We start from the raw sequence: 16,015 nt of genomic DNA, 5'->3' as shown, positions 1-16,015 counted from the left end.
ATATGAGGAATCATTAGAAAAGAGTGACAAATAGTGAGAATTAACACATGTTGAGCTAAGCCTTTCAGCACAGCGTAACAAAGGGAAAATAGAACATGAGCATAACCTTGATGTGTTGACTCAGGTTAAACATTAAGTGTAACTCGTTTGTAACTGAATAAACTGTTGCTGGCTGTTTTGATCATCTGAGGCACTTCTGGTACTCACTGACAATGTAATCAAGTTCAGGGACTGAACAGGGACAAAACAACTAAAGGTAGCAAATCTCGTAACAACCATCATGTTTAATGTGTCCATGAATAGCAAAAATGTAGGACTTTTTTTTTTTTTAGATGTATGCACTTGTAAGCATGTGTCATTTACACAACATTTGTAAAAATGTTAGAATTGGGAGAAGGAATAGCTCAGTATTAGGTAGCATGACAGAATTACATTTATTACTCACAGTTGTTCTTTAAAAATATCTGTGAAGTATACACATTTCTATGGGTTCTGTTTTTGTTGCTGTTGTTACTTTTGCTTTGTTTATATTGAGTAAATTACCTTATAGTTACCACTGTAGTTATTGATACAAGCATAACAATGTGCTCTCCATGTGGCCTTTTTTCATTTACACAGCCAGGCTGGCTGGTTGGCCTTGCTTTTTGCTAACTCTGTTGAGTTGAGACTGCATTTTAACTAACAGATCTCAGATTTTGCTGATTTTGATCTAACTTTATTTCCCAAAATGTTAAACTATTGCTTCGATTTATGTGACTAAGAGTTCTTTTTGGGGGGGTTTATATTGTGGACTTTAGACCATAGTCAATCTCAATAAACTGCATGAGAGTGGCCTCCTCAAGAACCGCTAGAGCTTTTTCATGTTATAGGAGTTCCTATGTAATACTCACAGTTAAGTAGACCCAACTGCAGCAGAGATGCGAGGGCAGTGATGATCATAAACAGAAGAAGGCCACCGCGACGGCCCATCAGGCAGACCGCTGGACATAGTGCAATGCATGATGCAACCGCGATGCCTGCCATTGTGTAATAGTGTGTATAGAAGTCAGGGAATATGGTGGTTCCCTGAGCTTCAGGATCCATCATGCTGCGGGCAAAGCAGTGGTGGATCCCATAACCAGTTAACCTGAATAAAAAAACAGAGAAAAGAGAAAAGCAAGTCAAAAAAAGCGACATCTCAAGCAATACAACGGCTACATCAGGAGACACTGAACTACATCTTTCGTAAGGGTACTAAGTAAACTGTGTAAAGCAGTGAAGAGCCGCTTTATTTCATGCTTTCTCTAATCTCAGTGTATTTTGAAAAAAAAAAACCCAAAAACCTCACATGTGTAAACATGGATTTATTGGCACACAGAAACACACCCTATGTACACACAAAAAAACAAAACAAAAGCAAGCCCTCACACCCTCCTTCCGAGTTGTCTAATGTTTCATAAGGACAAAGCTCATGTAAAATTTATGCAAACAGGGAATCAGGGACACTGTGCACCAAAGCAGAGGTAGAGCTCGGTCTGCCAGACAAGAGATGAGGTCTCAGATCGAAGGAAGAGTCCATTGGAGATGAAAAGAGAGAGCAGCACAAATATGGAAGGACAAAAGAAGAAACAGCTAAAGATCAATCCTCTATCCAGCCCGCAGGTTAATAGTGGCATCTTGACTCCACAAAATGGCAGGTCTGAGTGGCATTGCACTCCAAGTACCTGTATTATATACATCTTTTCAAGTCCTGACACACTCACAAACACACACACACCCTCGTTAGCACACTGACACATATAACCCTGTTCTCAAAAAGGCAGAATAGACTGGAAAAAGCAAAAAGCAGACCCTTTATTGGATCCTATGTTGGACTGAAAATGAACTTTATGTACATTAGACTACATGTGTTAGAAACAGGAAATGATGTTTCTGTGTGTCTTGGGTTAAAGAGGAGGGTGATTGGCTTGTTACCAGTATACACGTCTGTGTTTTTTTTCCTTTTTAAATCAATCACTATTGCGCCAAACTTCAAAAGCAATTATCTAAAAGGCTTTAAGAGGGCATTAGTGCACTTGGCATGGAAAACAAACACATCTGCAAAGGCACTGTTAGCGCTGTATATTATTACAGTACATGGGTTTTGGAGAGATGATTGTCCCCATTCACATGTTTTTTAGCGAAATACTTGCTCATTACACAGTACACATGTATTACAACTGCATAAGTCTGCAGTACAAGAGTCCAGAGGCTAAACCAGCGTGCCTGTAGTCGAGTACTGTGACCGACTGAAAAATGTGAATCATTACATTATAAAACTAAAAATATGACAGAAAAGAGTCTGCAAACTGCAGCAGAAATCCTATATCAAGGAAGCAAAGCATTATGCTTTGATAACCACACACTTGGCTTCATGCTTACAGAGTGTTAAAATGCATTAAAATAAGAACTCTCTTTTTAAATGATCCTAGCATCAAATTCAAGGTGAACAATTATCAGAAAAAGTTAGAGACACAAATAAAGATACAGCTTCTTGATTTATGTCACTGATCTACCATTTCAAATAATTACATGATTTAAATGATTTGCATTCTTTAACACAGAATTATTTTTACATTTTAAGACAGCCACTTACGAGGTGACACAGAGCACAACGATATTCTTCCAAAGGGTCCTCGTCCCAACCATTTTCACAATGCATGTTTTCTTGGGTCTCTGTTGAAGAGATCTTTGTAGTTCTGGGAACAGGAAAACACAGATATTATTAAAGCTTTGCCAAAAATAAAAAAAAATATCATAAAAATTATAGAACTCACATTTGTTTCTTTTCCCCCCCTATTTACTGTTTCACATATACAACCGGGCTGGTTCTTATTTCCCCACTGAGGGACATTAAATAAAGGATACTTCTATTCGATTCTATTCTATTCTATTCTTATATAACACTATTCTACTCCTCTTGAGCACTCAAAGCATTTTATACAAGTTGCCTCATTCACCAAGTGCTTCCTATCTAACATTAGAGAAATTAACAAACTGTTATTTATTTAATAAATACATTGAAAAAGGAATGAAATGAAAGTGAAAGTGGTAGAATATTTCTTTTTTTTTTCCTGGCATTTCGATTGAAAAGTCAACATCCATCTGTTGTTGCACTGCAGTACAGTAGTACACAAACCTGAATAATAAACTAAGTAGAATTACCTTAAAGTGTAGGCAAAATTCAAATGTTTCAAACCCTTCTAAAGAATAGGGTTCTGGAAAGTTTTGTATTTGAATGACAGTACTGTAAATATAATGAGTAAAAGTTGGACAGTTATCTGGGTTTGAAACCACAGAAACTCTATGTTTTGGTGAGCTCATTCATTCCACACAGGTACCATCCCACAGCTTTGTCAAACAGGTATGGTAACACTAACAGGAGAGCAGCTACCAGCGGGCAACACCCCTGAGCTGCTCGTGATACATGATATAACACACTTAATGTTTTGGTATCAGTCTGCAGGTTGCCACAGTAACACACCTCTGCCTCATGCTAGTTCATTTTTCACATTGACTCAGGCATGCGAAGGTTATCTCTGGCTAACCACTCAGGTTTTCCAGTGATCCCCTGAGTAAGATCAACTGTGCTCAGAGCTGTGCAAATCATTCCACTTTTTCAAAGGGGATCAAGTAAATTGTTCTACATGAATAAGACATGCTTCAGTCTGCTTCTATAGCATAATTTAGTGCTGAGCAATTGAAAGTAGAGAAATAGCTCATGCTTCTCTACCGTATGGGGAAGTTTGTACATAAAAAAAAAAGATAAATCTACGTCTATGGTAATGCACGTATGTCCCTAAATGCTAAGAGTCAGCACAGAGACTCCGACTTCTAAAAATATGCAGTCAATTTCACACTGTGGCTCCTCTTAAAGCCTTTTATCTCATAGTGGCACTTCCCTTCCATCATTTTTCAAAAAGGAGTGATAACTACGCAATGGCAGGACAAAAACAGGGAAACAAAGTATATATAATAAACAAACACTTATACAAATCTGCTATTGATTTTCACAACAACACAATCCAAACTGCTTTGTTCTGGCTGGTCTGAGTACAGTTAACATGGGGTCAAATGCCTGACCTACAACCATCTGCCATCTGCCCACTATTGTGTCAGCTCATGTCCACCCATCCAAGCTATAATGATATTAATGAACATTTGAGAGTGCCATAATCCAATGTTCAACACCCAATGCTACCTTTGTAGTGGATTATTTCTGTGTTAGCAAGATGGGAAATGTATATAACCTTGTCAATCTGTCTCATTTGGATAAGCGAAGCTGGGAATAACAATGCAGACCACGCCATTCAAAATAAAGGCCTAGCAGACACCTTTGCAGGGAAGCAGTATGTCGCGCAAAACATATCAAAATATAAAATGCAGACATTGAGTCTGATATCTTTAAATTACTGTTGAAGGATTCATTACCTGTGAGGATGTTCTCTGGGTCAAGCTCCACGTTCACTTGATTTTTCTCTACTATGTGTCCCATGATCCACTTGGAGCGACTGTACTGCTGAGTGGCGAGCAGCCAACGCAGTGACTCAGGGAAGATCCTGTCAAAAAGATGGGGGATGTCCTTGTTAATATGACATGAAAAATGAGTCAGGGGAAAAAATGAGTCAAGGTATCAGCTTGCAGAAAGAGTACATGTGTATATGAAGACAGTCAATAACATAACGACTGGTGCTGCATTTGGATGAACCTCTGTCTACAAAGTAGATGTGCAGGTTTCATCATTTTCCACATGTGTGGTTTGCAACTATCCCTCTCCCCCCCCTCACCCAACGGCATTAGATCACCTGCAGCGTTTAAATTTTCAACCTAATCATGTCATGGTCCTGGGCCGTGTTGGCCCAGTATTCTTAGTTCTCTTGTATTTTTGTATTCAGTTCCCTGTTTAGGTTCTGTTTCCTGAGTTGCCCTGTTATGTTGTTCCCTGTGTGCTTTCCCTTTGTGACTCTCACCCCCTGTGTGCCCCTCTATGTATTCATGAGCCCTTGCCCCCTTTCGTGTTTTATTCCATGTTTCCCCCAGCCTGTTATGTCTGTGTTCTCCCCGTGCTCTCTCCTCCTGTCTGAACCTCTGTGTACTTCCTGTTTTACTTTGACAGTCTCTCGTCAGTATGCGTCATGTTGTGTTCACTCCTGCCCTGTCTCGTTATGATTATCTGTGTCAGCTGTGTTCCCCGTGTGCTCCCACTTCCCTCGTTAACCCTCTGTGTATTTATGTCTGCGTCTCCCTCAGTTCTGTGTCGTAGTCTCCCTCATAGCTGCGTGGATTTCCCTGTGTCTCTCTGCAAGTGTTAGTTATTGTTCCCGGTTTAAGTTTTGTATTTCTTGTAATCTGCCTTCCAGCATTAAAGCTGTGATTTTGAGTTTATCCCCTGAGTCCGTGAGTTTGCATTTTGGGTCCTCATCCTGCCTGCCACACAGCTATCATGACAAATCAGCTGTATTCCAGATGTTTGCAGAGTCAGCCACAGTTAATCAGGAAAGTTAACACAGCTTTGGAAATTACCTTAAAGGCTCTTGCCAACTTTTGTGTGCTAAAAAAATGTGTGCTGTGTGACAGAGACATCACACTTTGATGACACAGTATCACATGACAGATTGTTAGATTGCTGGATTGATAATAAAAGTTTACAGAGAACCTCTCGGGCTGAGTTCACCGTGCAATGTCCAAACTTGTGATATCAACAGAAGTTCCACAAGTTTCACAACCTGCTTCATGTCCTTGAATTGTGTAGTCTTTAGCAAACAAAGCCATGATTGCGTCACAGCATACAACTGTTGCAAATCCCATTCAACAGCTGAGCCATCAAAATGCTGAGTGATAATGAATGCTGTATTTTTTTTTTTTTTTATGATCAGAACAATGGAACTGAGGACATATCAACATTTTCTTATTTACCAAATCACAATGACTAACCTGACATGTGCCCGAGGTGTATTTCCATCCCTTCTCCACACTGTTTCTTATGCTAATGAAAGTGTATTGCATGACAAAGACTGATGTTTGACAAGATGTTTGCTTTGGATTACTTCTGACTGTTACTGAACAGAACCCCCCTTTGTTTTGCAGGGACATCAAAGATACCAAGGCCTTTGAAACTCTGGCAAAATCTATATTATATATAAAGAACCTTGAACCTATTCCTGCCATCTTTGTAGACATCAGCAGTATTACAGAACTGTGTTCAGTGAGGTAGAATAAATGGTGTATTTATTGCTTATGCTTTGGAAAAAGTCAAAGCAGAGGTTTAAGTGTAAAAGATACCTCAGCTTGGACTTTAGTACTATTTTTAAGCTTGTAAAAATAATAATAATAAGAAAAACCTCTGCAAGTGTATCTTTTGTTAAACAGTGCTTAATTTACTGAAAGGAAAATCAATAAATCAAGTCACACCTGATCGCCGTGGATGCATCTATGTGTCTTTTTTAAACTGTTGTGTAACTGAAAAAAATATTTTAAGTTTAACAGAATATCAAAATCAAGATAAGATAACCCGGTACCAAAGTGCAGCGAATGCTAAGGTCTTTTCCTTACCAAATGTAGGACAGCATAAGCAGCAGGGGACAGATGATGACAGCTTGAAGTACCTGCCAGTTGCGACAGAGGTACGCCACTCCAGGCATCAAGAGCCGACCACCCAAAACCACAAAGCTGGCCACCATGGTCATGGAAAATCGCCATCCTGGCAGGCACAGCTCGATCCCTGGCAAAGAGAACGACGAAAAGGGAAAAAAGTACAATGTGTTTTTTTTCTAGTCGAGACATATTTAGAAAAATGATATAAAACGAGTGGAAATACCAGAATTTCAAAATTTCTTGGGAAGATGACACATGGGACTGACACTAGTTTTTGTATGTTCAAACTAGCTAAAATCTTTGGAAATTTTGGAGCACAAAATAAAATGAAGTTGCTTCAAATAAAAGGGTTCCCATAAATGAGTTGTTCTGAGATGTTTGTACCCATTCATATGCAGTTGAATTACCTGGCAAATGTAACATTATAATGATGATATTTACCTTTTTGCAATGAAGAAAAATATTTTCAATCACTTTAGAGAAAACTGAGAACAGCATAATGCGTTCATTGACTTTTGGGGGAATGAAATGTGCAATCTAGAGCAAAGTTGATGAGTAAACGGGAAAAAAAACAGAGCAACAACTCTGACTAGGCGAGGCAGGCAGGTCAGAACAGGGATCCTGGCACTGTCATCAGCAAATGAGGTTTATTGTTTCAATGCAACACATCCTAAAATCCAGAAATTACTGCTGTTGCAGCGTGGCTTTTTACACAGAGTAAAACTAAGTTGACACCAAAAACACTCACACATCCGAGAAAATTGTTATCTTTTTAATAAGTCTGGAATATTCCTAGTTTCTCAAAACAGGAGGATGGAAGCTACGTTATTGTGCTAATCTTAGTTTTTGAGATTTAATTAATGAAACGCTTAAGTCATCAGTCAGAAAATTATATAACTCCAGTGCTTACTGTGTACAGTTTTTTTTTTTATTCTGAGACAGTACAGAGATGAAGACAGTAGGCTGCTGAACAAACAAGAAAGGGGTTCCTTGTGCTTCTTTCCCCTCGATCAGAATGGCACTGATTCATTCACTCGGTCATTAGCATGCACACCCCACTGGCAGCAAGCAACCACAGACAGTTCAGCCCTTTAGTTACTGCAGTACAGAAGAGAAGTTCACACCACACCATAGAAAGCCAATGCTGCTGTAATGCCGCTTCTCTCATACAACCAGAATCTTTTGTCTTGCTTCATTGGTCCCTTTTGTTATACATCACTTTTCTTCTACCCAGGAATTTTAACCGTCTCCAGTGGGCCTTTCAAGGTGACAGGCCCAGGATAATACAGTGGATGTCGGCTGCTTCACTTCATTCCAGTGGAAAAGACTGGAATTTCAATTAGGACTTGCCCCCCTCTGAGGACATGAATAATGCTCTCTGTTCACAGACACTATTGCAGCTGGTATGACAAAGCCAATGAGTGGAGAGCAGGGCGATGGGTGCAAGACCTGCTGAGTTTGAACCAACTAACCTCAAGACTCCTTCACTGTGTGCCTGTGGGAGAATAGCACCGGCTCACTGGTTAAGGACCGCATGGGATTTGAATTCTTTGGTTTTGTATTTATGTACGCAAGGCATGAGGCACTGAGACTCATGCACTCTGACCAGAAAAGTACATCCCGTGGTGAGGTGTGGAAAAGCGTTAGGCAAAGCGGCACAAACTTCATTAAGATATCAATTATGACAATAAGGATATTTAATTAAACTAAATGCAGAATAAGAAGCAGAAGCTGTGGAAAAGAGGCCTGAGCTTCTTACTCATGTTGACCCTAATCCTCCACAACCTGCTAGATCAGCATTCCCATAATGCTCTGTGGCAGAGTCTGTCCTACTGACATAAATCTACCAATTACAACTCTAATGTTACATATAAGAAATTGACTAAACTTGGAAACCAAAGGCCTCCCGAGGGTGGCGGAAAAGTGACACATAAAAGATAATAGGAAAAAAACAAACATTTAAATGTATTTGTACCACTCCCATTAGTAAAAAATAGAAATTACATCATCAATGATTAGGCTAAAAATCCAATTAATGACAATGATAATCCCCAAAGAAGATTTGGCTGGTTTGCTGACTTTGGCAATGTGAGAATGTGAATCACACTCAAGCACAAAGTGCAGCAGCTCACCAGTAGCTCATGAGTCCCTCTTTGTAACAGGGATTTAAATGCGTCTTCTGAGATCTGGTCACAACTCAGACTGCAGAATGAGCGAGAACGTAACCAAGATACATTGAGGATACATTAAGATGTGACCACTCAGAACACCTCAGAGTGGTCCAGGCCACATATGGTTTTATCCTTTTAGCGGCACGCGTGCATGTTTCCTGTTCCACATTACAGTACAATACTACACTGATATGTGTGTGTGTGCCACTGCTGAAAAACAATAGATTTGGCAGTCTTGCACCCTCAGCTGTTATTTCACAACTGCCTTGCATAAAGCTGCTAGCTAATTGCATAAATAAAAGTAAAACCCTTTAAGAAGATTGACTGTGTAGCCTATGTGTTTAATCATCAGCTCATCAAAGTTATTAATGGGGTGAAGCAGATCCGGCATTTGTCTTTTAGCCCTCTTGCAGGCATCACAAGGCACAAGGCTGCCATTGATCAATTACGCCCTTCTTCTCATCACGTTTCCCACACTTTGCTCTGAATACCTACGCTTCAGCATCAATATATTTTGATTTTGAATCACCAAGGAGTTCTCGGATTCACTCAGCAATTAAAACACATCTCGCGTCTGCTCATTAAATATCATTTCCCCCGACTAAAGAAACAATGAATCAATTACAGCGCTCCTGGTGGGTTAAAAAGGGACAAAAAAAAAAAAAAGTCATATACTTGTAAAGCAAGCTATAGTCACATACAGCAGTGAAAGGAAATAATCACAGTGAAATCAGGAATGGGATCAACTCAGCTGTACATCTGTCACACAGCTGAAATCTGCATATTTCTTTGCTAATTGTTTTAAAAGAAGGCACCAAAAATAGTTGTCGCCACAGCTTCCGCATCAAGTGAAAAGGAAATAGGCAGGGTGTGCATATCCCTTTGCTACTAATTCCTTACTAAACACAAATAACATCCCACACAGAAATGAGTTAAAATGAACAGACTATGAGGCTGTGTCAGTGCCTCCAGCAGTTCCAATCAATCCTGGACCGTAACGTTTATAGCTTGCAGATTCTAACCAATATCCTGAAGAATCTCTTAACATTTTAGTTAAACAGTATTTCCAAATGGAATTCCTTCAGTGTGTGTAGTGATAATAGTTGGAGCACACTCTCTGGAGATTGTGGTATGCTTAAAGTGGTTTACAGAGTGCATTGTCTGATTACATGGTAAGGCAAAAAAAGGTTACAGATAGTCTGAGTGACCACATTAAAAAGTAAGGTAAGAAACCTACAATAAACATTTGATACTTTGCCTTTGGCAACACCATAAATGCTGTCAAAGTTAAAAAAAAAAAAAAATCTAAATTAAAAAGCACAGTGCAGCCTAGGCGGAGTAGTCGAACGCAGATTCACTGAGCGCAGGGCAAGCTAGCGAGACAGAAGTTAAGCTCTCCTTGCAACATGGCAAATTGAACCTCCCCCACCCTCATTCAGATCTGCCGTTTGGAACCATTTTGGTTTTCATGTGACATATGACCCTGAAGGTAAGCGCGTAATGGACAAAAGTAAAACAATATGTTGGATGTGCCACGCAATGCTCAATTACATTGATGGGTACTAGTGCGTTAGCGCAGTTAGCTCGTTAACGTGTTGGCCGTCCAGTCCCACGCACGGGGTGATCCGCGGTATGTATGCATGTATATATATATATATATATATATATATATATATATATATATATATATATATATATATATATATATATATATATATATATATATATATATATACATACACACACACACATACACACACACACACACACAGTGGGGCAAAAAAGTATTTAGTCAGCCACCGATTGTGCAAGTTCCCCCACTTAAAATGATGACAGAGGTCAGTAATTTGCACCAGAGATACACTTCAACTGTGAGAGACAGAATGTGAAAAAAAAAAATCCATGAATTCACATGGTAGGATTTGTAAAGAATTTATTCGTAAATTAGGGTGGAAAATAAGTATTTGGTCACCTCAAACAAGGAAAATCTCTGGCTCTCACAGACCTGTAACGTCTTCTGTAAGAAGCTTTTCTGTCCCCCACTCGTTACCTGTATGGATGGCACCTGTTTGAACTCATCATCTGTATAAAAGACACCTGTCCACAGCCTCAAACAGTCAGACTCCAAACTCCGCCATGGCCAAGACCAAAGAGCTTTCGAAGGACACCAGGAAAAGTATTGTAGACCTGCACCAGACTGGGAAGAGTGAATCTACAATAGGCAAGCAGCTTGGTGTGAAAAAATCAACTGTGGGAGCAATCATCAGAAAATGGAAGACATACAAGACCACTGATAATCTCCCTCGATCTGGGGCTCCACGCAAGATCTCATCCCGTGGGGTCAAAATGATCATGAGAACGGTGAGCAAAGATCCCAGAACCACACGGGGGGACCTGGTGAATGACCTGCAGAGAGCTGGGACCAAAGTAACAAAGGTCACCATCAGTAACACACTACAACGGCAGGGAATCAAATCCCGCAGTGCCAGACGTGTTCCGCTGCTGAAGCCAGTGCATGTCCAGGCCCGTCTGAAGTTTGCCAGAGAGCACATGGATGATACAGCAGAGGATTGGGAGAATGTCATGTGGTCGGATGAAACCAAAGTAGAACTTTTTGGTATAAACTCAACTCGTCGTGTTTGGAGGAAGAAGAATACTGAGTTGCATCCCAAGAACACCATACCTACTGTGAAGCATGGGGGTGGAAACATCATGCTATGGGGCTGTTTTTCTGCCAAGGGGACAGGACGACTGATCCGTGTTAAGGACAGAATGAATGGGGCCATGTATCGTGAGATTTTGAGCCAAAACCTCCTTCCATCAGTGAGAACTTTGAAGATGAAACGAGGCTGGGTCTTCCAACTTGACAATGATCCAAAACACACCGCCCGGGCAACAAAGGAGTGGCTCCGTAAGAAGCATTTGAAAGTCCTGGAGTGGCCTAGCCAGTCTCCAGACCTCAACCCCATAGAAAATCTGTGGCGGGAGTTGAAAGTCCGTGTTGCTCGGCGACAGCCCCAAAACATGGGCCAAAATACCAGCTACTGTGTGTGCAAACCTGGTAAAGACCTATAGTAAACGTTTGACCTCTGTTATTGCCAACAAAGGTTATGTTACAAAGTATTGAGTTGTATTTTTGTTATTGACCAAATACTTATTTTCCACCCTGATTTACGAATAAATTCTTTACAAATCCTACCATGTGGATTCATGGATTTTTTTTTTCACATTCTGTCTCTCACAGTTGAAGTGTACCTCTGGTGCAAATTACTGACCTCTGTCATCATTTTAGGTGGGGGAACTTGCACAATCGGTGGCTGACTAAATACTTTTTTGCCCCACTGTATATATATATATATGAATGATCAGCCCCTGCGCCACCAGGCTGATCCAAACCTTACTGGGCAGGTATGCCATTCACTGCATGATCAATACACCATTAAATTTCAAAGGATGGATGGTCACAGATGGAAATGCCTAGTGAGGCTAAACTCAAATCAGGCATGTTTAAAGTTTCTGATGAACGTCTGAAGCATTTCTTCTGAGTGGCAGACCAGTGAAGCATTGTCAGCAAACAGCATTTCCCTGATTAGGGTGAACTGGCTGGCATTACTATAGATCAAATAAGGTGTTTTTCCCCCAATAGGGGTAAACTCTATCCTTTGTGGAGGACATCTAGAAGAAATAAAATATTACTGGCATAGATGTACAAGCTGTTTGCCATGCAGTTAGCCATGAAAGTCTGTGAGAAAAAAGGAATGTCGCTCTTAAGATATCCTTCATATTTTAGTACAACATAATCACCTAAGAAGACATGGCAGAAAGCCAGTTCTCTAACAGAGCATGAAAACATTTATCTTGACAAGGTTAAAGGCCTCGGGTCAATTAAAGGGCAAAGTAAAACTATCTTGTCTCTCTCTCCTGTGGCCTTTCTTTAGAATTAGTGCAGTTAGACAAATTGTACTAATTGTACTACCGTAATTCTGGGTATAAATGAACAAGAGCAAACTGATAAGTCATTCTGGTAAATAACCTTGATACTTTATTTTTTCTGCCTGCTGTGTATTTTTATACACACAAAAATGTTGATGTCTCCTCTCTCCCTTTTTTCAAGCTCCAAATAGGGGCTATTGACTAAGAATAAGGTCATGCTTATTGATTAGTATCAGGAGCCGAGCAGAATGTCAAACAATTCCAGCTATCCACAAGCCCTTTCCTTTGATTCATGTCCTCAAATTCTCAGTAATCAGGACAGTAAATCCCCACCTGGAGAGTATATTCTTGTGTTAGTGTGCTGTGTTGGCGCACAGCATATTCCAAAACCACTCCATTAAAGAAAGATCAACACAAAACAACCTCCTGGCTGTTCAGAAGACACTGTTTGTGAGTGACTGAGCTTACATTTGTCACAGTCCTAGATTTGCTTAACTAAACACAACTTCAGCCTAACCAAAGAAGAACTGAAACTGCATTGATTTTTTTTTCTTCCACTCATCAAAAGAAAGTGCAAAGGTTGCCAGTAAAGATTTTACCAGTTACTGGACTTCACTCAGGAATTTGTGGTTTGAGATAGTTTGAGGTTATGTCATGCAACAAAGGTTTAAAATTATTTCCACTCCGGGCCAATTAGAACATGACCCTTAGGTCAGTACTACTGCTTTAAAACTTAAAAATAAATGCAGCCTAATGTTTTAGCAAAGTGCATTTGCTGAGCCACCAAAAATGTAATCTTAGCACAAAAGGGAACTTTAACCCTGCTCAGAGTTTAACCCTCCACTCATTTATCAGCAGACAGCTAAAGTGGATCATGAGGAAGACTGTGGTCAGTGTTTCATCAGCAACAATTGTTTTTTGTTTGTTTTTTGAGTGAAAGAATTTCCACTCAATACCCGGACTGCCTCTTTAGGGTATTTCACCGTTCAGTTTCTTTAATTCATTCTAAGCATACAGAATGAAAAGACAGTTGAATTAGCATGGTCTGCCAAATGTTGGTAAACTATATTAGCAGTGGTGTGAGGCAGACCTAGCTGTGATTTTAGGGAACATAGCTACTTGGTGCTTAACGAAAAAATTCTGTTTTTAATAGTCCAGATCTTGCCCACACTGAGCAATAATTACATGAACAGTAAGGAGAATAAGCAGACCAACAAAGAACGCCGTCTGTCAAAGCAGGAATTCGCCCCAGACACAAAGGAAATCACTGAGGATAAATGAATTTGCAGAGACCTGTTTGTTTTTGTTGTTTTTTTGTGCCTTGAGTATCTTTATGAGTGAAAGAGATAAATGTTTGCTGTAAGTGGAGGGTGCCACTGACAGGAAGCACCTTATATCAGCTAACAGAGGAGAGAGATGAGAAAAGGGTTAGCCTGGCCTGGCTAAACTGACAAAAGGCAGCAGAGCACTGCAGCAGGAAGTGTAAAAGACCGATCATCCAGCCTGACCAGAAGAGCATTGCCACTCTGTTGAAAGAAGGAAAAAAATCCCAGCAGAGAACTAAAGGGACACTGTGCAACATCAAATCTCACAATGGCATGTTGTAAAAATATCAACCAATTTTTTTGCTCTGGGCATTTAAAAAAGAAAATTCCTCTGACACCCTATTTCTGAATTTTTTCCACACCGTATGACTTTTAAAAAAATGTGCTGAAGAGTGCTATGATACAGTTCATGTCATGCAGTTTGTACTTCCCCTTTCTGTCCATCTAGATAATTTCCAGTTGCACCTGTGTACTTACCAGCTACACATATAAGCCCAGTGCATATACCAAAGGTGTGACAGTAAAAACAATATCCACACAGCGAGTCTCTCGGCATGTCAGCAGCAATATTTCCACACTGATGCAAATAAAAACAATGCCCCTTTTCCCCAAAGTAACCACTGCTGCTGAAATTTATAGCTAAACAAAAGCCAAGTCTTTTTGGGACAACACAGTGTGTAGTGTGCATTTTATCTAAGAGCAAATATGAAAGAAAAAAAAAAACTTTCAGTGCAGAACTTAATAATAATTTTTTCTGTCAAAGTCCCACTTTAACATAAGATATACTACGTAACCAAGCAAAGTGTGTGTGTTGTTTTTTTCATCTGGTGAGGCTGTAACCAGTAATTTATTTTTTAAATGGTAGCAACCATTTTCATACACTAGACTTTGGAGGTGCCAGATCCCAGCTGAAGTGAACATGAGTGAACAGTGATTTCAGGATTGATGTGTTTGACAGTACTCGCCATCAAAATGAGGGGATATCTTTTTCTGGAGCAATGGTTTTCCACTCTTCTGATAGAGACTCAATGCTGTAATGCATTTGTAGACTTATTCTGGCAGCATATGTTGGCTCAAACCCTTAGAGACACTTTGTGCTGGTTTTTAGTTTGCAAATCTGTAAATATACAAAAAGGTGGACTAGCAAATCAAGCTAACAAACAATGCGCTAAAAACTAGTTAGCTGCGCCAGCTAACAACTGTGAGTTCTCCATTATCCCCCAAACCACACGAGTCATGAAGACTACAACATTCAGATGGGCTCTACGTGGAAAACAGATAAACGTCTGTCATTTTTTTTCTCCGTCGCTTTTCATTTCTCTCTCTATTAAGGCATCTAGGCTCTTATACACACACCCATGACATGATTAGACATGCAAATAATTCAGAAAGTGAGCAAGCATTCTTCTTCATAAGGTAAGCTTGATGCAAACTAGTCCTTCTTTCATAACAGTAAGATGAAAAACATTGAGCTAGTGTGCACAGTTATACATACAAAAACATTTAATCTGGCAGTGTTTTGTAACAGAGAGAAACTACTTTAACTCATAAATGTTTCACACAGTCATAAGGGCTGTGGACTACTGCCCTAGATCAGAATCACTGTGCTCTCAACCTGATCACAAAATTCCCCAGCAGCCTGTGCAGTCTGCTACCATGACTCAGCTAGCTGAAGCCTGTTTGTAAGTGGGGGGGCGGGGGTTGGAAACTGTGTGGCAGGGGTAAGGGAGGGGTTTGATGTTTACTGTAAAAATGCATTAGTGCGCAGCACCACAAAGCTATAAGCACAATGAGGCCTGTGGCGTGATGCTAAAAAGACTAGCTTACACTGATGGAGCAGTGGGGTATAAATAGCAGCGCTGCATCAGATGACTTTCTATAGCCATTGGCCTTTCTTTTGTGCTCGTTATACTTCGAATCAGTGAAGTAGAGAGATGCATCAACTTGGTTGATATATGAAAGAGGCTAATGTTA

General features: G+C 40.0%; 1 protein-coding gene across 1 annotated transcript in view; it reads right to left on the bottom strand.

Moving 5' to 3' along the window:
• The window catches only part of LOC146648071 (solute carrier family 22 member 23-like), a 39,719-nt gene that overhangs the window by 6,145 nt on the left and 17,559 nt on the right, over window positions 1-16,015 (bottom strand). The window contains exons 4-7 of the mRNA XM_085389282.1: window positions 6,571-6,739; window positions 4,450-4,577; window positions 2,615-2,717; window positions 891-1,126 (exon numbers count right to left, since the gene is read on the bottom strand). Coding sequence (XP_085245408.1) covers window positions 891-1,126; window positions 2,615-2,717; window positions 4,450-4,577; window positions 6,571-6,739 — 636 coding nt within the window. The remainder of the gene's footprint in view (window positions 1-890; window positions 1,127-2,614; window positions 2,718-4,449; window positions 4,578-6,570; window positions 6,740-16,015) is intronic.

The sequence above is a fragment of the Rhamphochromis longiceps genome, linkage group LG18, assembly GCF_057381845.1.
Source record: "Rhamphochromis longiceps isolate RC_006_pf linkage group LG18, R_longiceps_female_GT1.1, whole genome shotgun sequence".
Lineage (NCBI taxonomy): Eukaryota > Metazoa > Chordata > Actinopteri > Cichliformes > Cichlidae > Rhamphochromis > Rhamphochromis longiceps.
Note: the sequence above shows the minus strand (reverse complement) of the source record. Positions and strands in the feature narration are given on the sequence as shown.